The 23,269-nt window shown below is 40.1% G+C and overlaps 1 protein-coding gene across 1 annotated transcript in view; it reads left to right on the top strand.

Moving 5' to 3' along the window:
• Positions 1 to 958: 958 nt before the first annotated feature.
• The window catches only part of ntn1b (netrin 1b), a 45,327-nt gene continuing 23,016 nt past the window's right edge, over positions 959 to 23,269 (top strand). The window contains exon 1 of the mRNA XM_026916033.3: positions 959 to 2,653. Coding sequence (XP_026771834.1) covers positions 1,627 to 2,653 — 1,027 coding nt within the window. The 5' untranslated portion in view covers positions 959 to 1,626. The remainder of the gene's footprint in view (positions 2,654 to 23,269) is intronic.

Consider the following 23,269-nt stretch of genomic DNA (forward strand, 5'->3'; position numbering starts at 1 on the left):
TGCTTTTTACTGGGGTGGACACATCTTTTGTACATTTATACCTTGTATGTTTTACCAGGAAAAGTGAGTGTATTGGACCGTGAAGACAAGTGTTGTACTTTGAATGAGTTCTAAAGGTAAAGGTACAAAACTGTCACTGGGGTAGTCCCAGTATTTTAAATATGTATTTTAAATATGTATCTTTTACCTGGATACATTTTTAAAAAATCAAGAAACACCCTTACAACTTCATCACATGCTCACATTAACTTTCACTTCACATGTTATGTTTCACACATTTGTGCATTTTCACGTGTAATTTTTTACATTATTCATACTCATTGTGGTCCATGTGGGTTCGTTTTCAGACGTGATTGTCTCACATGAATCATTCGTTTTCAGATGTGATCACATTTTATTCCCATGATGTCACATTGTGCAGTTTCCTGGTAGCACATCTGGATGGAATGCCAGTCTATCACAGGGTGCCCACACACACACACACACACACACAGACTCATTCAGACATTAGCCCAGATGTAAGTCATGCACACATACACACATTCACACACTCATTCAGACTTGTACATAATCACATGTGAAAAACTTTTGCTCACATGTCTAAATTATTTCTCTGAAAGAAAAATCTTTCGAATTTGACTTGAATATTGAAAAGTAAATATTTAGGTACACTTCCTCACATGAGCGTACCACAGTGACAAGAAAAAAGTGTTGTTTAATCCCTTTTTTTGTGAAAGTATATATTTTTTTTTAAATAAAGGAGAAGGAGCTTAGTCAAGGGATACGCTCTGTAGCTAAACAGGGGTGTTTACAAATGTAGTTTACAAAACGCATCTCAGTCATCACAATCAAAATCTACATAAGCTGGACGGGGATTAGTGATATCACTGGGTTGAGTGTTACTAATCACCTGCCCGTGGATGCCCCCTTTGGCGTGTAGCCTATTCTCTGAGCTCAAACTGAGCTGAATGACTGGATTCTGTTCACACAGCGGCAGCAGCGAGAGTGAGACACACACTCAGAGACACACTCAGAGACACAGTGGTGTGAATGAGTGGGGGGAGAGGGAAAGCTATACCAGGAAAAGTAATAGCAGGTTTTCTTTTTCATATCGTTGGCGTTAGGTTGAAGGGGGAAAGAGTGCGAGATTACAACATATCCGGGCGAAAGTGAGTAAGAGAGTGAAAAGAACAGGGAGCGTACCCTGTAATTTGTTTAAGCCGTTGGCCATACTCCTCAGCCCGGTTAAAGCTGTTCCTCCGAGTGCACATTTCCTCTCTCGACTCGGTAGATCTCGGTCGCTTGTTAGCACACAGCAGTCGCGTGCACTTTTCTGCGTAGGCTCCGTGCCATCGAGTGCACTTGGCAAGTGTTAGTTCTGAGAAAACTGACTCCTATTTGATTTGGAATAACTTCTTATGCTCTTATAAGACGTCTTGGTGGTCTGCTTTTAATGTAGAAAACACGTGCACTACAGTGACAAGTCTGCTCTCATCTCCTGATTGCATGCCCGCGCGCAGAGGAACCGATCTGACTGGAGTTTGAAAGCGCGCGCGGAGAAGCGAAACTCCTGTCTTTCTTCGCAAACGGCCGTGCGTTTAGAGCAAAGCGGACTCCTGAGGGACGATGCTGCGGCTGTTCGTGGCTTGGAGCACTCTGGTGGCGCTGTGCGTGATGGTGGAGGGAGCGCGCGGCGGCGGCGGCGGCGGTTACGGCATGAGCATGTTCGCGGCGCAGTCCTCGCCCCCCGACCCGTGCTACGATGAGAACGGCAACCCTCGCCGCTGCATCCCCGACTTCGTGAACGCGGCTTTCGGTAAGGACGTGCGCGCGTCCAGCACGTGCGGCACACCGGCGGCGCGCTACTGCGTGGTGAGCGAGAAGGGCGACGAGAGGACGCGCGACTGCCACACGTGCGACGCGACAGACCCGAAGAAGGCGCATCCGGCCGCGTACCTCACCGACCTCAACAACCCGCACAACCTCACGTGCTGGCAGTCCGAGAGCTACGTGCAGCACCCGCAGAACGTCACCCTCACGCTCTCGCTGGGCAAAAAGTTCGAGGTGACCTACGTGAGCCTGCAGTTCTGCTCGCCGCGGCCCGAGTCCATGGCCATCTACAAGTCGATGGACTACGGCAAGACATGGACGCCGTTCCAGTTCTACTCGACGCAGTGCAAGAAGATGTACAACAGACCGAGTCGCGCGGTCATCACCAAGCAGAACGAGCAGGAGGCCATCTGCACGGACTCGCACACGGACATGCAGCCGCTCGCGGGCGGCCTCATCGCGTTCAGCACTCTGGACGGCAGGCCGTCGGCGCATGACTTCGATAATTCCCCCGTGCTGCAGGACTGGGTCACGGCCACTGACATCAAGGTGACGTTCAGCCGCTTGCACACGTTCGGCGACGAGAACGAGGACGACTCGGAGCTGGCCAGGGACTCGTACTTCTACTCCGTGTCTGATCTGCAGGTGGGTGGCCGCTGCAAGTGTAACGGGCACGCGTCGAAGTGTGTGCGCGACCGCGACGGCAACCTGGTGTGTGAGTGCAAACACAACACTGCGGGACCCGAGTGCGACAGGTGCAAACCCTTCCACTATGACCGGCCATGGCAGCGCGCTACAGCCAGAGAGGCCAACGAGTGCGTCGGTAAGTTCACCTTAGTGTTATCATGGATTACAAAAAAAATAGTTAAGCCCTTATCTTTAAACTCAATAGATCTGAAAACTGTTATAGGGCTATAGAGTTTGAAAACTGTTATATTTGTCTCAACTCCCTTTAGAATTCGGTATGAGAGTCGTGAAGCGCACAAACTCAACAAGAAATAAATTGTTTAAAATAGTAGTGAGCGCACAGAAATGAGACAAATGCGCATAAACATATGGAAAGCATTCTCACGTCCATCTGAGGAAACATTCTGGTCCAAACGCAGCGTCTAGCAAGACAGCAGGATTCACACTGCCAAAACCAATAAATGTGTTATCCAAACCAAATTTACGCAGTGAAAAGTTTACATAAAAGACATTCCTTCTAGAAACACACACACACACACACACACACACACACAGAAGCTCATACCCTATTTGCATAAACAAAACAACAACAAACAAACAACAAAACATGAAATATCAGTCCATTTCCTTGTATGAATTTGACAACAATACAGAAAAAAACTCACTGTAAATCCAGGGAGGCTACAGAAATCACTTTTGATGTTCAGCTGAAACAAACTAAATGCGTTATTAATTAATATATAGTCAATTCTAGTTTCAGGTACAGAATAAAAATTATGATAGAAATTTCTGGTGAATGAATATTACGTGAAGTTTAACATTGTGATGAAACATTGTATGTGCCGCCACTGCAAAGCTGGAAGAGTAATCGCTGATGAGCCTATACATTCGATATTTGCCATTATCCTGCTATTATTGTTGGCCTACATTGTTAAATACCGAGTGACACAAAGGGGGCGATTAAAAACGTAGGAAGTTCTTTCATCCAACAGAGTCAGCTGCTGTAAGCCTGTAAGTTTAGTCTGTGCCTTTTCTTAAGGAAGGAAACCTTCATACCACAGAGGTTTTAACAGGGACTCATGCGTGTCATGTTATTCCATGGCAGGTGTCTTTATCAGATTGAAGCCGAGATTATATCAACTCTGCTGACATTTTTGGCATGTAAGGAATAAACTGCTACTTTCTGCCAAATAAATTACACTTGGGGGAAAAAAAGCTGTGTTTCCTGATAAGATGTCAGATAATATCTGTGAAGGAGAGGAATTAATGAAGGTTTGGTGATTCTCCTGATCAAGTGTATAACATGTTCTAGGCAAGGGAGTGGAATAGACTGTTAATAGATCTACTATTGTGCGATTTTGGCAAGTTACATTACTGACCAGTTATATTACTGACAACAATAGTGAGTAAGTTGTTCTCAGGTCAGCCCTGAGACTATTTAACTAAGACCTGTATCTGTTCTTGTCCAGCAGTCTCTGAAATCTTTTCCCACTTTACCTTGTCACCACTAGGATCTACAGTGTATCTTGGTCATGTGCCATCTAGAATCAGGTTTGCTATCACGGATGATCTTGTAACCGTGTATGTGTGTGTGTGTGTGTGTTTGAGAGAGACAGAGAGAGAGAGAGAGAGAATAAGACCCAGCTGGAAGACTGAAGGCTGCTGCTACAGTCCAGTGATTAGATATAAAAGAGTGAATGGGTTCCTGCTCTGCATTGGAGGGAAATGTGTCAGTGTCTCTCATCGGGAGAGCTGCAGGTATGAGCAGAGGATAACAAAGTAAGATTCCCGTGAACTGGCATATGGGGGCACCTTTATTTGCAGATTTGTGTGGTGACCAACATTCCAGCCTGGTATTTGCACGCAACGTTGTGGACTCCAACAGAGTGGATTGGTCAGTGAAAGCTAGTTTGGCCATACTGTGAAAGTCTAAATCTGGATCCTTAATATGTGCATTAAAGTCTTGTAAAATATCAATTTACTCTGGCTGTTATTCCCCAAACTCTTGACTCATCTTGCATTTATAGATTTGTAGTATTGGGAAACAATGTGCACGGCACAGTATGTTCCTCTGGGACATATAAATCCATAAAAATGTATCAGTGATACGGCTTGCTCTAAACATACAGATTGTGTTTTCATCTAGCAGACTGTTTTCCCATAATCTGAAAAGATAAGCTTATATTTTTTAGCCATATAAGCAATAAAATGTGGTTTGCTTGGTTTTTAGGGTTTATAGGTAATTATACCACAGCACTCTTGAATTGTTGAAACTGATTCATCAGAAAGTGTTGATTAATTTTCTGTAACAGCATGCTGCCAGCTGTAACAATATTACCAGCTGTAATTCAAATTCGGTTTATATTAATGTGCTCTGTCTAATATGTTATAGGTTCTATAACAAACAACTCATTCGCCACTACCCCACCCTGTCGTGGATTGTTCTCCTATAACAGTATGCCCTGTAGTGTTTTATTCCTTACGTAAACTATAACTGGATTTTTTGATACATACCTATGACATCCATTATGACTATTATTAATCTACAGTTGATTTTAACATGAGTTGTGGGATTATAACTTTTAGCTTTTTATTACCTATAGAGTTTTTTTCCCCTGTAACTATACCCTAATTGATATCCATGATGAAACTGACCTCTTTTGACTCGGTTCTGCGTGCTATTATAGTTGATATTATAGTCTCAGCACTCAGTAGAGCAAATACTACCAGCATAGCTCACCATCTCACAGACATGTTTGTATGCTCCTGAGCCAGAGACAGGTCATTCAGTGAACTGCACTCTGTCTGTATACACACTATCAGTGCCAGAACGAGGGATGATCAGCCAACTACATCACACACACGCCTGGCTCAACCTGTATGCTTTCTTAGCTTACCACCCCGGGGTAAATAGAGCTGCAGGCGCCTTTGTGCCTGATAAATTTGTCCCTCAGTCTTGCACAAAGGAAAATAATTTATCCCATATAGAGACCATATCTGTCAGCCTTCATATGAGATCAGAGAGGAGGCAAATAGCAATAATTTTTCATGATATAAGCATGAGATTTTCTGAAACTGTTCTCTCAGAAGGCTTTAATTAAGCATCCTTATCGTCATGTTTATTTGAGAGGACGTTTGGTTACCATCAACTTAAACAGAAGTCTCCGTCCTTGTGCAAAAACATGTCCACAGCAAGCAGTGGAGTTTTGAAGAGCCCGTGATTATATCAGTAGCAAATTGGCTTTTCTCCCAGTCAAACCAGCATTGTGCTCAGTACAGTGCCCTAAAAATAGACTCCAGGCACGGTGGTCTTCAGAATCTGTCTTTTTTTTCGCCATTGTAAACTCTTAATTGGCATTAATCCACAGTTGTTCTGCATACAGACTGCGGTTATAGTGAAGTACACCACTGCTTTGTAAAAGAAAAAATACATAAATTATATTTATTTAATTGAAAATGAATGCATTTGGGGGAATAGAACCTAATCTTTTCTTAGGCTTTCAGAAACTGCAGTTTGTGTGTATGTAAACTGAACCAGTGCGCTTATTTTATTGAAGGAACTGAAACGTGAGGGGTTTCTACTAAATCTGGATCGGCTCTTTGGGAATTGCGGGTCTGCGGAGCATCTGTGGGTTTCGTCGTGCTGATATTGGATCATGAGGTGGCTAAAAGAATTTTGTAAAAAGATGACATCAGGACCATGTGGATCTGAAAGTCTCCAACATAGCAGTTTTCCACTGGCAGACGTTAAATTTAGTGCAGTCCTTTGTGTGTTTCTGTGTGTATTTGCACATGGACAGTAAGCTATCAGTATTAAATTTACAGATGTTCTTATGGCATATTCACAAACTGCATGCATTACAATGGCAAATCCTTGTTTAAGTTGCTGCCTGTTGTTTTATGGTGCAATCACAATATGCTCAATGAGACTGAAAGTTCAGTTCGTAAAGATCTGCAGTGGAAGTGTATTTTCTGCCCGACAACGTGGCTCAAAAAAATCTTTCAGCATTGCACAAAAACAGGAAATGAAATTTAGCAAATTGACATAAAAATGCCTCCCTGTCATCCTTGAACGCTGTCTCGACATGAAAAGAAAATGGGCCCGTATGAAAGGGGGAAAAAAGCACAAAAATGAAAACAAACATACGGAGCAGAGGGTAGGTAGGAGGAACGAGAGCGAGAGAGAGAGAAAGAGAGAGAGAGAGAGAGAGAGAGAGTCAAACACTCTGAGTTGTTAATCGGAAGCAGGTGGCTTTCTGGTCAGCTTTTTGGGGAGTAAATTCTGACACAGATTTGGCGATTCTTGGCCACATGGAAATTTAGACACCTACTAATACCCCATCAGGCCTTCACTGCCAGCAAAGACTGTTCACTAACTTCCTGGCAGAGGGGCTCGGGGCGAGTGATCCAGCCACTGGAGAACATGAGCACATTAGCAGGCTAAGGGAGAAAACATGTACTCAGCGTTTGGGGTATTGAGAGCTTGAATGGCTGAGACAGCTATAATACTGCAAGCTGACACTTAAATATACAAGACAGCTACAAGGTTTTCAGCAGGGAACTTTCTCTATGTTTCTATTTTGTTGCAAGTTGGGCACTGAATAAATCACATTGGACTATGTTTTTACAATAGCATACATTAAAAAAAAAAAAACTTAGAAGAGTCTGAATTTCTAAGCTAACCACAGGCTTTGTTTTAGGATTCTGCATCCCCATATTACTGATTTAGAAGGAGCTGTTTACCATCACTAAGTTCTCAGCCTGAGAACACACAGAGAAAATATAAAGAGGAAAAAAAAATGCAAAAGAGATGTATTTCGGGATTTCCAAATCTAAACCCAGGTGGAACTGAGAGTCCTCTGGGCAAAGAGCGGCGTGTTTTTGCGATTTTGTTTTGCTGAGCTCATAATTCAACACAGACATGACTTACAAGCCAAACGGCTTTGCTGCGTCTTTATGAGCAATCCTGCTTTTTTAAGTGTGGTCAGGAGGGATGGTCCATGTCCTTCTAGAGTGATGTACGAGTTTCACACTTTTAGGTTTGAAGTTGCTTAGCTGTCTAATACTTGTGATCAGTCTGTATTTTGTATTGTGTGTGAGATTGCTGTACTTTTCAGGTACTTTATCTGGCTGGTCACGCTGTCCTGCATTCAACAGATTCTTCACATGAAAAAGTATTGTTTCACTTGTCCTTTATCAGATGTCAGTTGTGATAAACAGTTAATATTTTTGTCTTTGACTATATAAAATCGTACCAGCACAAAAGGTATGATCATGGCACACCTTTGGGCTGATTGTGAAGACAGATTAAATAACGTACATTAGGGAAATGGCAGCCAGTCATGAATGTGTGGTGGTCTGGGAAAACCCGTTAGATGTGTGTGCAGCTGAATTCTCGGGACCAACTAAAAATGATGAAAAATCACTTCTTAAATTTTTCTGTCAATAATATACTTTGACTCGCTACTTTAAGAAAACATATATATATATTTTACTGAAAATATTTCAGTTCAGAGCTATAACTTCTGCTGTACCAAAATTTGACCATGAGAAGGGTTTTCCCAGTCAACCTCTTGAACACACATTGGACACACAGGGAACAGAAATGTCAATTCTGTCAGTATTTTTCCTCGTGATATTGATGAGCTTAAATGTTGATATGTGGCTTTACAAATAAAAGTGCTTGTTTGACTTTATTTACTGAGGTTATTAATTGTGCATTTCACACACTTTCAGTGGTATAAGTGGAATTAAGTGACACATTTCCATTGGGCTCAAGACAACCACAACATTAACAGATTGGGGTTTGTGGTAATTGAAAGAGATGATTCATGCTCACTTTTGTGCTTAGACATTTATGTACTGTATCTGGTGCTGTTTCTGTGTGTGTGTGTGTTAGTGATAGTCGTATGACTGCTGATAGGACCACCCCGCGTGAGTGTGGGTTTGTGTGCCTGCTAGTGCAAAAGGAAGATTGGGAAATGATTAATGGTTAAGTGAGCTGACATATTTCATGCACGCACATGCACAATCACACACACACAAACTTGAGCACACACACATAGTACACATTTCATCACTCTCCTCAACACCACGGACCTCTTGCTGGGTCTCCTGCTGTGTTCCCAACTGCTTTTGCCAGAGACAATATACACACACATCCATACACAGCACATGTACATAGTGTATGTACTGAGATTTCTAGATGAATGCCATCAACTCAGGGCCTTGAATACAGTAAAATTTGGGTATTGGGTCTTGTGACAGTTAAAAAGATGGGTACCAGGGGGATACAAAATCCAAACATAAATTCTCAAAATTCAAGCATCAGTTTAAGGGATTTAAGGGTCTAATCTGAACTTACTGAGACAGCACTAAAGTACCATCAGTAATTTACAAACGCAGGGCTGTATGCAGTAAATGCACACAATAAACTGTGAAATGCCATTTGAATGGTGGTGGCTCGTCCAGAGGGGCAGGTGGGGCAGAGCACAACCATATACATCAGCCAAGATTACCAAATGTTAATCTTTATAAAATCTTCACTCACAACTCCATACATTTTCAGTGACCAACCATTAAAAATGTTGCTATTTGACAGATATAAGCCGATGTTCCATTGATTTGCTCGCCTTAACAGATGTTGTGCAATTGTGGGGCAGCATACTCCGCACCTCGTTTAGCTAAGTAGAGATATTATTGCACCTAGCGGTCAAAAATGGGAACAAGCACGTACAGGCCCATTGGGGCAGGAATCACACTGCCCTATGGTTACTCTATGAAAGCTTTGTTTATTAGCTTGGTGGGGTGGGGGGTGGGGTTTGTTGATGGGAGGACAGTTGACATACCACTTCTGTGTTCGTCTCACATACTTTAACCATGGTGAGGGGAACCACACTTGCTATATTGAACACGGTTATATTTCTTTAAAAAATCAATTTTAACACATTGGCAATATGAACCATTTTTAGTTTATAGTTTTCAGACCTTTCCCTGATTAGAAATGTTGTGATTAGAAAGTTTAATCTACACTCTTCTAGCTAGCCCCATCAAAATCTATGGTCATGAGCTGCTCCTGTATTTAAAGGCAATATTAAAGCATCTTTCATAGATAATGTGTCATCTATCTATAATCACTGTACCAGTATTCATGTGTGTGCAAATAATACATGTTTACTGGAAACCTCAATGATCTGATTTTATTTCAGCCTTCTCATTTGTATATTATCCTATTAGACCAAACTTCATATTTTTTAAATATCGCTTTCTTTATGCTATATCATTTTGCCACTGACAATAATCCACAGTCTTTTTTGTTACTACTGACGTACATATTGAACATAAGTTGCTCTGAATATTGACCACACACAGTTTTAAAACAGGAGATAAATTAGAGTTTGTAATTTGTCTCTCACTCGAGTACAGTGAAAGACAGTAGATGTTATCATCTTGAGAATTTCTTCATTCCTGTTGCACAGCGCAGAAAACTCCACCAACTGTACGTGAGCCAAACTGATGGTGGGAGATCACTGAAGCATGAGTAGTGAGTCCAGTGGGTGTTCCTGCACATCTCTATTTACTGACAGTTTTACTAGCTGTGGAGGAGATGATTAAGAGACAGTGACTCTTCCATGCATCATAGAATGTAAATCTTGTCCCATATCGGAATTTTCCTTTTAGATGGAAACATTTGGTCAAAGGTTATTTCAGCTTGTATACGTACACTGTTATAAAAAGGGTTCATTAATGGTTCTGGACTTCCAAAAAAAGGGTTTTACTTGGAGCTCTTTCTGATTGGAAAGCACTGTTATAGGGTTCTACATTTTCTAAGAGTTTATATATGTCAGTTTACAGCAGTGGTCATAGCGCTTATGTTCCATTTAAATCAAAATGACCTATTTATGCTTTTACTACAAGTAGAAAGATAGTAAAATGACTTTTCCAACATAGAAGTTTATGTGCTTGGCTTGATTTTGTTGAACATTAAAAAAAACTTTTTTTTTAAGCTCCTGTCATCTTTCTTCCATATTTAATATGCACACACACCTGCAAATAGAAGTATTCCCAAATGAAAGGAGTTGTGCTCCTATTTAAATAAATTTTATTTACACTGAAGACATTATTCTTATTTACATTGATATTATTTACATTGCATAATATTATTAGTAAATAATACAACTCCATTGTCATAAAATCATCATAGATATAATGGGTCAATGAGACATCAAGTGAAGGTTAATTCTTTACTTAATGTGCTTACTTTGCATTTAATTTTCTTTCATATAGTATACACATACGAGCATAGGATTTACTGCATTCATGTTATATACTTAAATCATAACCTTGTAGTGCATTAACTTTTTTTTCACTAAAATTTAACTGATCAGTAACTGATCTTCCCATTGCGGGTGTCACAGTGGCACAACAAGTAGCGTTGCCACCTCACCTTTGGCTACACTAAATTGCCCCTAGGTGTGAATGAGTGTGAGAATGAATGCGTGTCTGATGGACTGGCGTTCCAACTAGGGTGTAGTCCTGCCTCACACCCAGGGCTCTCAGGATAGGCTCCGGATCTGACCAGGATAAAGTGCTTACAGTTAATCTTCCCAATGCAAAAAAACAAGCAGCTAACATTGATTTAGACATTATTCCCTAATCTACTGTCATAATTTTCATTAATTGCTTCAATGAAGAACTCAATCAGTATCTGGTAACTAATTAATATACCAGAAAGTCCAGAGCCACTTGATGGATTTGATTTGGGAGAGAAGAACAGCAGGAAAGCTTGAGAGGAGATCCATGAGGAAGAGAGAACTTAACTTTGTCCCCAGAAGACCTGTAAATAAATGCCTGTGTCTGTTTTAGAGAAGGAGGCAGAAGCAGGGGATCCATTCATCTCTTGAAGGCAGTGTGGCTGGAAGAAAATGACACTTATGGTGTGTGTGTGTATGTGTGCGTGTGTGTGTGTGTGAGTAAGACTTTAATCCTGGCTCACTCTGATAAAGTCTAGACACATCAAGTCATCAGTTGGTGGAAAGATGGGCTGCTTTGAATATTTCAGAAACTGATGATCTCCTGGGATTTTCATGCACAACAGTCTCTACAGTTTATACAATAGTGCAAAAAAAAACAAACAAACATCCAGTTCTGGGTCAGAAATGCCTTGTTGATGAGAGAGGTTACAGGAGAATGGGCAGACTGATCTGACCTGACAGGAAGGCTATGATAACTCAAATAATCACTCTTTACAACCGTGGTGAGCAGAAAAGCATCTCAGAACTCACAAAATGTTGAACCTTGAGGCGGATGGGCTACAACAGCTGAAGACCACATCGGGTTCCACTTCTGGCAACCAAGAATAGGAATCAAGCTACAGTGGGCACAGACTTGTAGAAACGGAACCAATGAAGATTGGAAAAAGACCAGCCAAAGTTTTTCCAATATTCAACTGGCCAGTTTTGACAAGACTTTGCCCAGTGCAGCCTTAGATTCTTTACATAGTGTATTTAATTGTGTTTTGTCATGTGTATGTGCAGCAAAAGTGATGTAAGTGGTGTGATGAATACAACACCAGTCAATGATTCTTATTGGAGACTTGGCTCTTATATAATGAGAGCTTTTTTGTCCAGATGCCAAGCTCTATTTCCTCAGGATAACAGTGCTCAGGTATGCTTTTGACCATTTACATATGCACATGGGAATCAGAATGACCTATTCTCAAACCTACACAGGTTTAGACCAGCATTTAGCACAGAGTTATACTTTTGGGTTTCTTCAGCATTATAACCACACTATTATGTCAGAATACAATCATATTTAGGTCTGAAATCCCTATAAAAAACAAACAAACAAACAATAAAATCATAGGTCCAGGGACAATGCTTTTCTCAGAAAAACACATTATATAGCAACCTCAAAAAGTTAGATCAATCACATGTGTTTGTGTGAAATAAATTACTCCACTAACATGAATGAATAGCTTTTAAAGTGCAAGTGGCTCAAAAAAAGCCAGGTCTTCTGTTGGATGGTGTTTATGGTATTTATTGAGCCCTTAAAGTGATCAGTTTGTTGCATTCTTTAAAAAAAAAATACTCAAATCTAGAACCCTTTTTAGTTTGTCCCTTTGGGGGTAACCCATCAGAGGTCTTATGTAGGAGTGTTTACCTATCAGAAAGGGTTCTGAGTAAAACTTATGAAGCTAAGAACACTTAATTTTTCAAAGAACAAAGATTGCAATGGTATTTTATACCATAGTTAATACGGTTTATACAGTAATAGTTTATACAATAGCTAAAAATACAAAACACCTTGAAATATCCAGGACTATTTTCAAAATGTGTTTATTAAGTGGAATGTGGAGTTGATGTGGACTCATTGGAGTGTCTACATCAGTGGTGTTAAAAGTCAAATCATTATTTGTACTTATTGGCTTAGGGAGTAGTTAGCTTAAGGCTGTTTCCAGGCACAACTCAGTTTTGGCCTGCCACAGGAAGTTCTCACCCTCTTCCTGTCCTGCCCAGTTGCTGAAAGCCACCTAGCTACAAGGCTGTTTGGGACTGTTATGGGAGGTATGTGGCAAAAAGGAAAAAAGAACACATATATGGAGTTACACAATAGTCCCCTTGCTTTCTTTATACAATTCTCCTACCACACTTTCATCTACCAATTAGTCATTTTTTAATTTGCCATAAAAATGACTTAAATTGCCTTTGAAACTTCAGAGGAAACTTGCTCCCCTCCTTGCTGTTGCAGAGAAGATTCATATCATGAGGAGGGATTTTGCTCAGTTATATATGACATTCCTATGACAAGCTTGGCGAAAAGGTACCATAAAGACGCCACACTGAGGATGGATGGTCACCTGGTGTTAGTAATTTACAGCTCGGCCGCTTCCTGTTGCACTCCCCGTCCGCTGTGGGCTAGACTGCAGCCGGTGCGTGTGGCACATCAGCGGGGAAATGCTGGAACTCAGCCCACTGTCGCTCCTCCATGCTGAGCCTCAGAAAAACACCTCCAGCCAGGCTAAGTGTTTACTCACTGTTAGCCTTGTGAACATGCTGGAGACCCTCAAGAACTACAGGTACTCTAGAAATACTGCTTCCTGTTTCTGGAGCTAGAACCTGTCAGAATTAGCTGTGATGTCAAGTCAGTTTTTTTTATCATAATACAGTATAGGATTAAATAATATATACACATTCACTGGCCACTTCAATAGAAATAGATACTCCTGCTCACTCATACAATTATAAATTCAGCCAATCATGTATCAGCAGTGCAATGCATAAAATAATGCAGTTACAGGTCAAGAGCTTTAAGTAATGTTCACATCAAACACATCCACCGAGCGGCAGTTCCGTGGGTGTAAATGCCTTGTTGATGAGAGAGGTCAGAGGAAAATGGCCAGACTAGACTGAGTTGACAGGAAGCATATGGTAACTCGAATAATCACTCTTTATGACAAAAGCACAAGATGTCAGCAGCAAAAGATCGCATTGTGTTCCAATCCTGTCAGCCAAGAACAGGAATTTGAGGCCATAATGGGCACATGCTCACCAAAGCTGGACAGGTAAAGGTTGGAAAAACGTCATCTGGTCTTTTTCCAAACTTTAACTTTCAGTATATACACAAAGTGACAAGATTTGAGATGGAATATACAAGTGTAAGCTTAAAAGTTCTGTCAGTATTCAACAATATTTTAGTCCAGAACTAGAACAAGAAAACGTTTTTTGAAAGAAACTCTCACTGACAGTACAATTTAGTCTCAAATTAGTCTTATCCGGGGATGGAGAACAAGACTTTTCTAAGGTAACTCACAAGCCAAAATGAAGTGCAAAATTAACACACTAGCCCAAGAAAATAACTCTGTGGCACGTCACCCTGGCCTCTCTTCCAGCCCTTACTGGTCCAATGTGGTTCTTAATTGAATTGCCTCTGGCTTAACTCTGCCAATAAAAGCAAATGGCTCAATTTAACCTCTGAATTCCCACTAGTTCCTAATATGCAGAAGAGCCTCACACACTTCATTCCGAAGTGTAGCTGAAGCATAGAAGGCCCTCTGCACCAAACCAGTCCCTGCAACCACCCAAGTCAACTTCACGCCTAGTAAACCTTACCAAAGAAGCCCTCCCCAGCTGCAAAGGTCACGTTCCAATAAAGCAGCATCAATGAGGCTTCTTACTGCCCTTCAGGGGTTGTAAATCTACTCTAGAATGAGAGAACAAGGCTGTAGGTGTCATGGACTGATGACACCTGCAGCAGAGTCGAGTCAGTCCACTGCCACGTCCACTAGCCCCCAGTACGCCTCTATAATGCGTCACTTATGGCGTAGGCGAAACAGAGGGAAATTCCTATTTACAGATCATTGGAGTGCTGGGCTCTGAACATGGTGATGTAGTCTGGTTGTAGAAAAATGGAGCTGATGGGCCACACATCTGCAGACTGGCCTGTCAAAGGGCTGATTTACTCTGGGCCGGAGAGAAGCAGGAATGCAGGCTGGGAAAGGAAGAGCCTACGCTGTGCCCCTGCACCCCTCCTCAGGTCCAGATATTATTTACGACCTGTCCATTCATGCCAAATTCTGCAGCATCTGAATTTGCCCGGTGTGTTAAGTAACGTCTTAGGTCATTTAAATAATGTGTGCAGATGTGACAGTTTTGTAGCAAATATTTTTGATATTACCTTACACACTGTTGTGGGGTTCTTCATAGAATCTTTAAGGGTTTTACCAGAGGGGCATGCTGAAGAACCCAGTTCTAAAGTTAACTTTTTTTTTTTTTTTTTTGTAATTTCAAAATCTCTCTGTATAACTATTTCTTTTTCGATTTCCAGAGCATGGGCCTTCAGTCCAGCTCTATATAATCATACCCTGGAAAGTTCATGTCCTTTCTGCTTTGAATGCACCTGATCCAACTCTTCAGCTTATTAGCAAGCTTTTTGTGATCTGAATCAAGAAGTGTTTCTAGAGGAAGGACTGGAGATGGCAAACTACACACATACACACACCACACACACACACACACACACACACACATATATATATAAATACATATATATATATATATATATATATATATATATATATATATATATATATATATATATATATATATATATACATTTGTAACAGGTTTGTCATGTATTTTTTCTTTAAATCCACAGAAAATGTAATGACAGGTCTTTCTGACACACAATCTGATTTGTTTATTTTTGGTAACCCCTCAGGAAGTCAAGCAGAAAGTTTAATTGCAAAATTTATAGCCTATCACCATTGCATATTGGCCTTAGTTAGGAGAAAGCAAATTGCTCTTACTGTAGGTATTTATTTATTTATTTATTTTCACAGAACTAACATTGTGCTAAAAAAAATAATGTGTAATGTATGTAAAGAGGAAACAACTTCTCTGGAGAAGCTGCAGAAAATGACACGGACACTGAACTCAATGAGGCATTAAACTGTCTCTTTGGGCTAGTCTCAAAACTTAAATGGCATGACAAATGAAGTAGAGAGTAGTGGTATTAAACCTACTATTACCTCAGAAGGCTTAATGATGATGGGTTTCCACTATGTTTGTTCATGCACTCTTAAAAATGCAACTTAGTCAGGTTTCTCCTTTCGATTCACAGTTATTCTTGAAGTAAGACTAAATAAGCTGAGAATAAAATGCTATAACCTGCACAAATACATCTAGATGAGCTCATCAGAGAGAAAAATTATAGTGATTAACACCAGCATTGTGTTACTTTCCTGAGGCAAGGGTTTGAAAGATTAATTTTGTTTATGTATCCAGTGAAATGTTGAGAAATGAATACAAAACTGTGATCCTGAGATAATCCCCCTGAACCTTGTGCAAAAAGTAAGCAAAGGGATAAGAAGGTTCACTTGCCTGTACATGTCCAGGAATGACACTTTTACAACTATTTTTGTACGAAACAGGAAAAAAAATTCTCCAGGTAGTCTCCCCCCACCCCTGTCTTTGGGTAAACCTCAGTCTGGTTTCCGAGTAATTGTATTTGTTGAGACGCTGCTTCTCACTTTCTCTAGGCAACTGTGGCGTTTACGAGCGGTTACTCACACAAAAGCAGGGAGGTCTGATTGCTCAGCTAATTGGTGTCGGCAAGAGATCACAGAGCGGGCCTCATAAAATCCAATGCCCCTCTACCCCATTACATCACGGCACACTGGGCCAGGCAAGGAACAAACCTCTCAGACTGCTATTGCTCGTTTCAAAAAGAGTCGAAACAACATATTATGACCTAGTTGTAGTATCACAAAACAGGAGCATCCTAAGGACTTTTGCCACTAAGCTTCGGCTGCTGTCAGGTGTTCCCCTATCGAAAGAAACACAAACAGGTCTCTTCATCTTCTTGTTGCTAAAACATTCAGTTAGAGGTGTTTCCTTGCTCATTAGCCCTTCTTCTCTTTTAATCTTTAATCTTGTCTCCCAGCACAAAATGCACTCTAGTTAGTGCTGGACAGGTATTAAAAGGGGCTAGAAGTCAGATTAGGGATTGATCATTTAACCTTTGAAAGCAATGCTACTGCAGTATATCCCCAAAGGCTATAGGAGGAATACCTTGCGTTAGCTATACTAAAGAGATTCACAGCTTTGCTCTTATCCCTGTCACCTTCAGGGATTTTGCACAGCAAGCTGAAACAGAGCAACCACACTGGCAGGGTTTAATGAAAATGCCACCATCATTGAGTGGAGTAATGAGTGATTCAATATAAGGTGCACACTGTTAAATGCAGCAATTCAGGACTTTTAATCAAATTCTAATGAGACATTTAATTATCAACACTTTCTGGGTAAGTGCCATGTTGTGCTCTAGTTTTGAGTGTGCTCACCTGTCTATCAATAAGACCTGTAAATAGTAATGTTACAGTTGAATATAAAGTACAGCTTATAGTGAACACAAAAAAAAAAAAAAATCCACATTTAAAAATCCTGTAAAATGTTGCTCAGAGTGTGATCCCTCCACTTCCCGACCATATTACTGAATCACTCGTCCCTCCTAAGAGCCAGAGTGAATCGAGTAAACAGAAAAAATTCCCTGCATCTATCACTACCATATTCCCTTCATCTTTAAATGTTTCATAAAATGCCAAGGCGATTCTATGCCAAAGGCATGACCATGAAACAAAAAAAAATCAAATAAATCAGTCTACTCACAGCTAGCCAATATGTTTCTTTTTACAATTGCCATCAAAAGCATTCCAGAAGGTTGTAAAGAAAATTAATTGTGTTGATGTCACTTTGCCCAAGCTGTTGTTGTAATTCCCACTGCCGAAGAAGCAGCAGCTGTGTTTGAAATGTGTTGACAGTGTCTGAAGATAAAAAGAGGATCCGAATATTTCACAAGTGCTACATCTTACATCAATGTTGTTGTTTTTTTTTTTTTTTGGATTATTATTTGACTCACTCTCAGGGTTGTTATTTTAATTGCCATGAAATGATTTTCCATCAAAAAAAAATATAATCAGGCTGTACAAGGATGCATATCATCACTTACTACTTAAAATATAATAATTGTTGACTTGCCTAAGTGCATTGCTAAGTAGCATGAAGTTTGGATAATTTAATGCGTGCTCTCAGAATTTAAATAGATGCATCACCCACATAATACTCTTGAGTTATATTATGCAAGGCATACAAGTGCTTTGTGTGGGCTTCAGAATAAATGTTTCTAATAAAGTTCTGCTTTTATCATTTATTTTTTTTTATTCTTCAGTTGTATTGGTTTATTTGTTTAACTTATCTGCACACCAGTATTTGTTTTACCCAGGATACTGATACAAAACCTGTTGACAGCCTGCCACGCTCGTGCAATTTTCCATATTCTTATTCAAGCAGGGAAATTCAGAGATGTACCCCAGACAGGGACACTCAGACAGGGCCAGACAAGATCTCACCTGCCAGCTGAACCAGACATAGCACAGTCTCACCCAAACCCCACCCCCTCCCTTAACCCGAACTCCAAATACAAAGGGAGATTTGTGGCACTAAAACTGCTTACAGTAAGCACAACGATCTAGCTAAAAAAAATGATAAAAGCAAACAGATTTTGAAATTGCAATGCGATTAAGCATTGCAACAGAGTGAAAGTGTGCTCCAGGATGCGAGTGAGTGTTTCTGACACAAGTGTTAATCCTGCGAGAATTGAAATGTCAGTCTCTCACATCATAGTGTGTCAAGAAGATGAGCGTTTTGTTTAACTTGGCACTCACCACACGACCATAATGGGCCAACGGTAATTACGGACTGCAGGCAGTGAGAGGTTAATTGATCTGGGATAAACAGCTATTTCGGAGGAATGCCTTTCTTTGCCCAAACTTTCAGAGAGAGACTTTTGTCTGTCTGTAGCCGAATCAGAGAACACCTGTAGGTGTAACAGGATCCAGATACAGTGATAAATATTTACATGAATTTGTCAGACACTTTTGTCTGAGTGACTTGCGCCTGAGCCAGTATATAATCCAATCATATGCTTTAATTGTAGAGTTGATAGTAATAAAAGTGCTTTAGAGCAGTGGGCTCTGGGAATCAGGGGATTGTGAGGTAAAGCTAAGGGCTCTGTGATTTTTTTATTTAGTTACAGTGGTGGAAATCACAACCCACCATTACCATATAACATAATAACTTATAGTTATTAGTCAGTTTGACTGGTCATATAAATTAAATGGGTTTAAATCATACTGTGCCTTAATAACTTACAAAACAAATAGGTCTATGAATAATGTCAAATGGACCTGTCAGTGTTCTGTCAGTGGAAAGTTTAGGAATAAAAACTCAGTGGCTCCAATAATTAGCCACTAACTATTGAATTAAGAATATTATTGAACACATTTGAATAGTTTATAAAATAAATGTGTGCTCAGGGAGTCTGTAGATGTAGTTTTTTTTTTGTTTGTTTTTTTTTTACAGCTAAAGGAGTTCATGGTGGCAAAAAAAATTGTTTTTAGAAAAAAACAACTAAATCCTGACAGTACAACAGCCGTCTATGGCTAGGAGACCTAGAGAGAGAAATAGTCCATGCTCTCTGGGTGGGAGGGACAGCAATCTCTCTCTCCTGTCATTCATAGTGACGCTAACCAATAGCGGATGTCTGTGAGCTCATATGTGTGTGGAAGAGAGCAGATAGTGCTTTCCTCTGCCCTGTAATGCAGCATGAGCAGCAGTTCAGAAAGATGCAGTTGGCTGACTTCACATGTCTCGGAGGAAGCACATGTTAGCCTTCACCTTCCCTGGTTGGTAGCTGTCGTGTGATATGGGAGAGCTGAGCGGTGGGTGGAATTTGCCCGATGACCAAATTGAGGAGGAAGTTTGGTGGGAGGGAGGTTGGGTCCAAGTACAAGATAAAGCACATAGGTTATTGTAAGTGCTAGGGCACAGGAACATTAATCGTGGAGCAGAACTACAAATGTTACAGTCTTGATATCTAATAATGTATGTTTATACTAGAGTAGTATAAGTAAACATGAATTAAACTAATTACTTTCAATTAAAAAAAAGATCACAGAGAACACTTGATGCGTACACATATGTTCAGGATCTGTAGGAAGTTCTGAGTCATCAGGACATTCTTGAAGGTTGCGAGTGAATCCACAGAACAGCCTGGCCAGTTGATTCTATCATCTTCAAATCACGGGTGAAAACATTTAGACTTCAGTCACTACCTCAGGGAGGTGGTGGCATCTACAGCACTGTTCACTTGCACAGCCTAGTGAGTGAGATGGACAATAGGCCCTGATGAATGAAGTGGGTGAAGTTGCATTGGTGTAAGATAACATCAAGGACTTGAACTTCATGTGAGCATCTTTGGAGAGTGGCAATAGATGAAGAAGACGGTTAAATGTATATGTTTTTGTGTATTTTGGTTTATATATGGCACATTGCTTTCCTCATTTGGATCATCTGAAGAAGTTTAACGCTTTAAGCTGGTAGGGCTGCAGTCCAGCAGAGTTGTGATAATGATAACCTGGATGAGGAGTTGTATATTCTGGGAGGCACTATCTGATCTTCCTGTCGTTGGTAAAGTCAGGCTAGTCACTGATTATTAAAAATGTCAAACCATATGTCAGCTAACAAAGGAAAAAAAAATCAAATACTCAAATAGTTATAAGGTTTCGGATTAAAAGTTGTATTAAAAGTGCCAAAAAGGAAAACATGTTTACATTATACACACAAGATTACAGTCCAGCTGATTTCATATCATGTCAAAGGTACTGACTTTTTTTGTTTGTTTGTTTGTTTGTTTTTCGAAACTTTGGTGCAAGTAGCTGGAGGAATTTTGGCTTTCTTAAAAGTGGAGAACAAATTGTTAAAGGTGTAATTAAAAAAAAAATCTCTTAAGGCCAGGTACCACACCATTCGCTCATGTCAGAATGAAACTTAACCTGTTGAAAATATGCATCAACTCAAGTTTTTGTATTTTGTATTAGTTTATTTATCATATTAATACATGCACATTAATATATATATAATAGAAAATTAATAAGCACCTTCTGATCAATCAGAATTGATAATTCAGTAGCACTGTGCTATAAGGAGAAAATTAAAAATGCCTGGTCTACTAGCTGAAGAGCTAAAAATAGAATAAACCTTACACGTGCAGTTAAAGGAGAGAGAAAAAAGTATATATTGTGGACGTATGAAAGTTATAGATGAAAAAATAAATTTAAAAAAAACTGAAAACAAAAACACCAGGTTTGCCTGTGTTGCCTGAAGGTATAAATATGGGCATTTACTCAGATTAAAAAGTGATTGACAATGTTTAACCTATTGACCATGAAGTTGATGTAAAAATTACTGTAAAGCAGAATTTGGATGTTAGACTTCCTATTTGTAATTCAATTTTATTCACTAGCAGCAACAGAAACCTGCCAAAACTTTAGACAAACACACTATGACATAGCAGTCAAAGCTTTTTGACCTGGATATTTTACTCAAACTTGAGTAAAAACATCCGCCGTCTCTGCCCCTGTGGTCATCCAGGGTTCTGTGACTCAAAGCTAAAGGCACGGAGGGAGACATTTTGGCCCGTTGCTCTAAATACAGCTTATCAGAGCAGCAGCTTATCGACACTGAGAGACAATTAGCTGGAGATAAACAGCATTGCAGTGTGGTTGAAGTGTGTGAGAAATAGCACAGTCCTCATTAAGAGAGGCTCTGGCCGGCTGTTGTGATAATTGTGTTTAATAATCACTGTTTCAGTATTCACACACGCACACAAACACACACACAGGCTTATTAATATATTAAAACCTGTGTTCAGCTCACTCTAATTGTCTTTAGCTTCGGATTTTAAAATGGCTAACACAATATTGAAGTTAATAAGACAGAAAATCTAGCATGTAATTTTACAGAGAAACCACAAATCCTTCAGTCATGAAGACTTTCACATGGTGGAAAACATAAAGTTACAGCTCTACTCATGAGTGTTACAAAGCACTGACACTGAAGACTCCTTACAACAAAGCTAAATAAACACATCACAGAAAATTTTACCCTAACAATGATTACACATGTTTTATTTTTAATTACACATCTGTTTGGAGCATGTGGAGTGCCAACCAAACAAGTCCCTGTGTAAGATGTTACTATAGAAACAACAGCATATAGAACAAAACCATTCTGACCTATCAGAATCGAGCTTTCAGCAACGTGTTGGTATAGTATGTTTTTAGAATAGTGCTGGTAAATTAATACCAACTGTTAAGACCCGCATCAGCTTTCTTTTATTCGGATTGTTGTAAAAACAAAGCCAGCACTTTACTCTAAAGTACAATTGCTCTGGAACATAGTGAGCCATTTTCTCATTCGCACAAAAAGACTGAGTGTGGAACTGAACGGTGTCTAATATCAGAGGGCGAGACAAAGAGTGTAAGACAAAAGCCTGGATTTTGTATACTGTGGACGTGCTGAGTGGTCCAAGTGCTTGAGGTGTGTGTGGATAAAAAACTTGACAGCTGCCTCACACCTTCTTCCTGTGGGCATGTGTGTGTGCGTCTACGTTTTTATGCTTGTGTAATGACCCCCATGCAGTGAGTAACTGCTGCCTGCCTTCTGAAGCAGGTGTGAGCTGGACCAGAGCACTGTGTATTATATGGGCTGAACAGTGTGTTTTTGTGGCATGTAGCGTTTTAGTCTATCGCTTCCATCTTGGAGCACTAACCTCAAAGCCAAAGCCACAGATGGAGAGGTTAAAAGAGAATGAGCCGTGATGAGGGCCTTTCTCCTCCGCACCTGCACGCATACGAGTTGGTTCTGCTGCGTGAAAGACAGCCTCATAAATAATCACTGGAGCAGAACTACAAAAACGCAGAATTCTTTTCTGCAGAAACATAGTCATTCTGTTTCCCTTTTGACAATTTTTCATATTTTTGGTGATCTGCCCAAAACAGTTATCCGTAACCTAATCTGAAAGATTACACTGTCTTGTAACATACTGTGATTACATTTCAATACTTTTGAATGAATTTCCATTTAAGGACCATGCACTGAATTATAAAACTGGCCATATTTCCATCTGATGAATGCTTTTCCTAGTAGAACACATGCTCGCTGTCTGTGCGCCATACGCCACGTTTCACTCGACTTTTTCTTTTGAGGGAAAATATGCTGCTCAGACATTTCTCCAATTTTGTACTGTTCTCCCGTAAAAACATCTCACTAATCCGATTGCATCACAGCACAAGACTTTTAGTTACAGATAGAAAGTAGGAATATTCTCAAATACAACATGTACAATGGTT

This window comes from Pangasianodon hypophthalmus, chromosome 13, assembly GCF_027358585.1.
Source record: "Pangasianodon hypophthalmus isolate fPanHyp1 chromosome 13, fPanHyp1.pri, whole genome shotgun sequence".
NCBI classification, from domain to species: Eukaryota; Metazoa; Chordata; class Actinopteri; order Siluriformes; family Pangasiidae; genus Pangasianodon; species Pangasianodon hypophthalmus.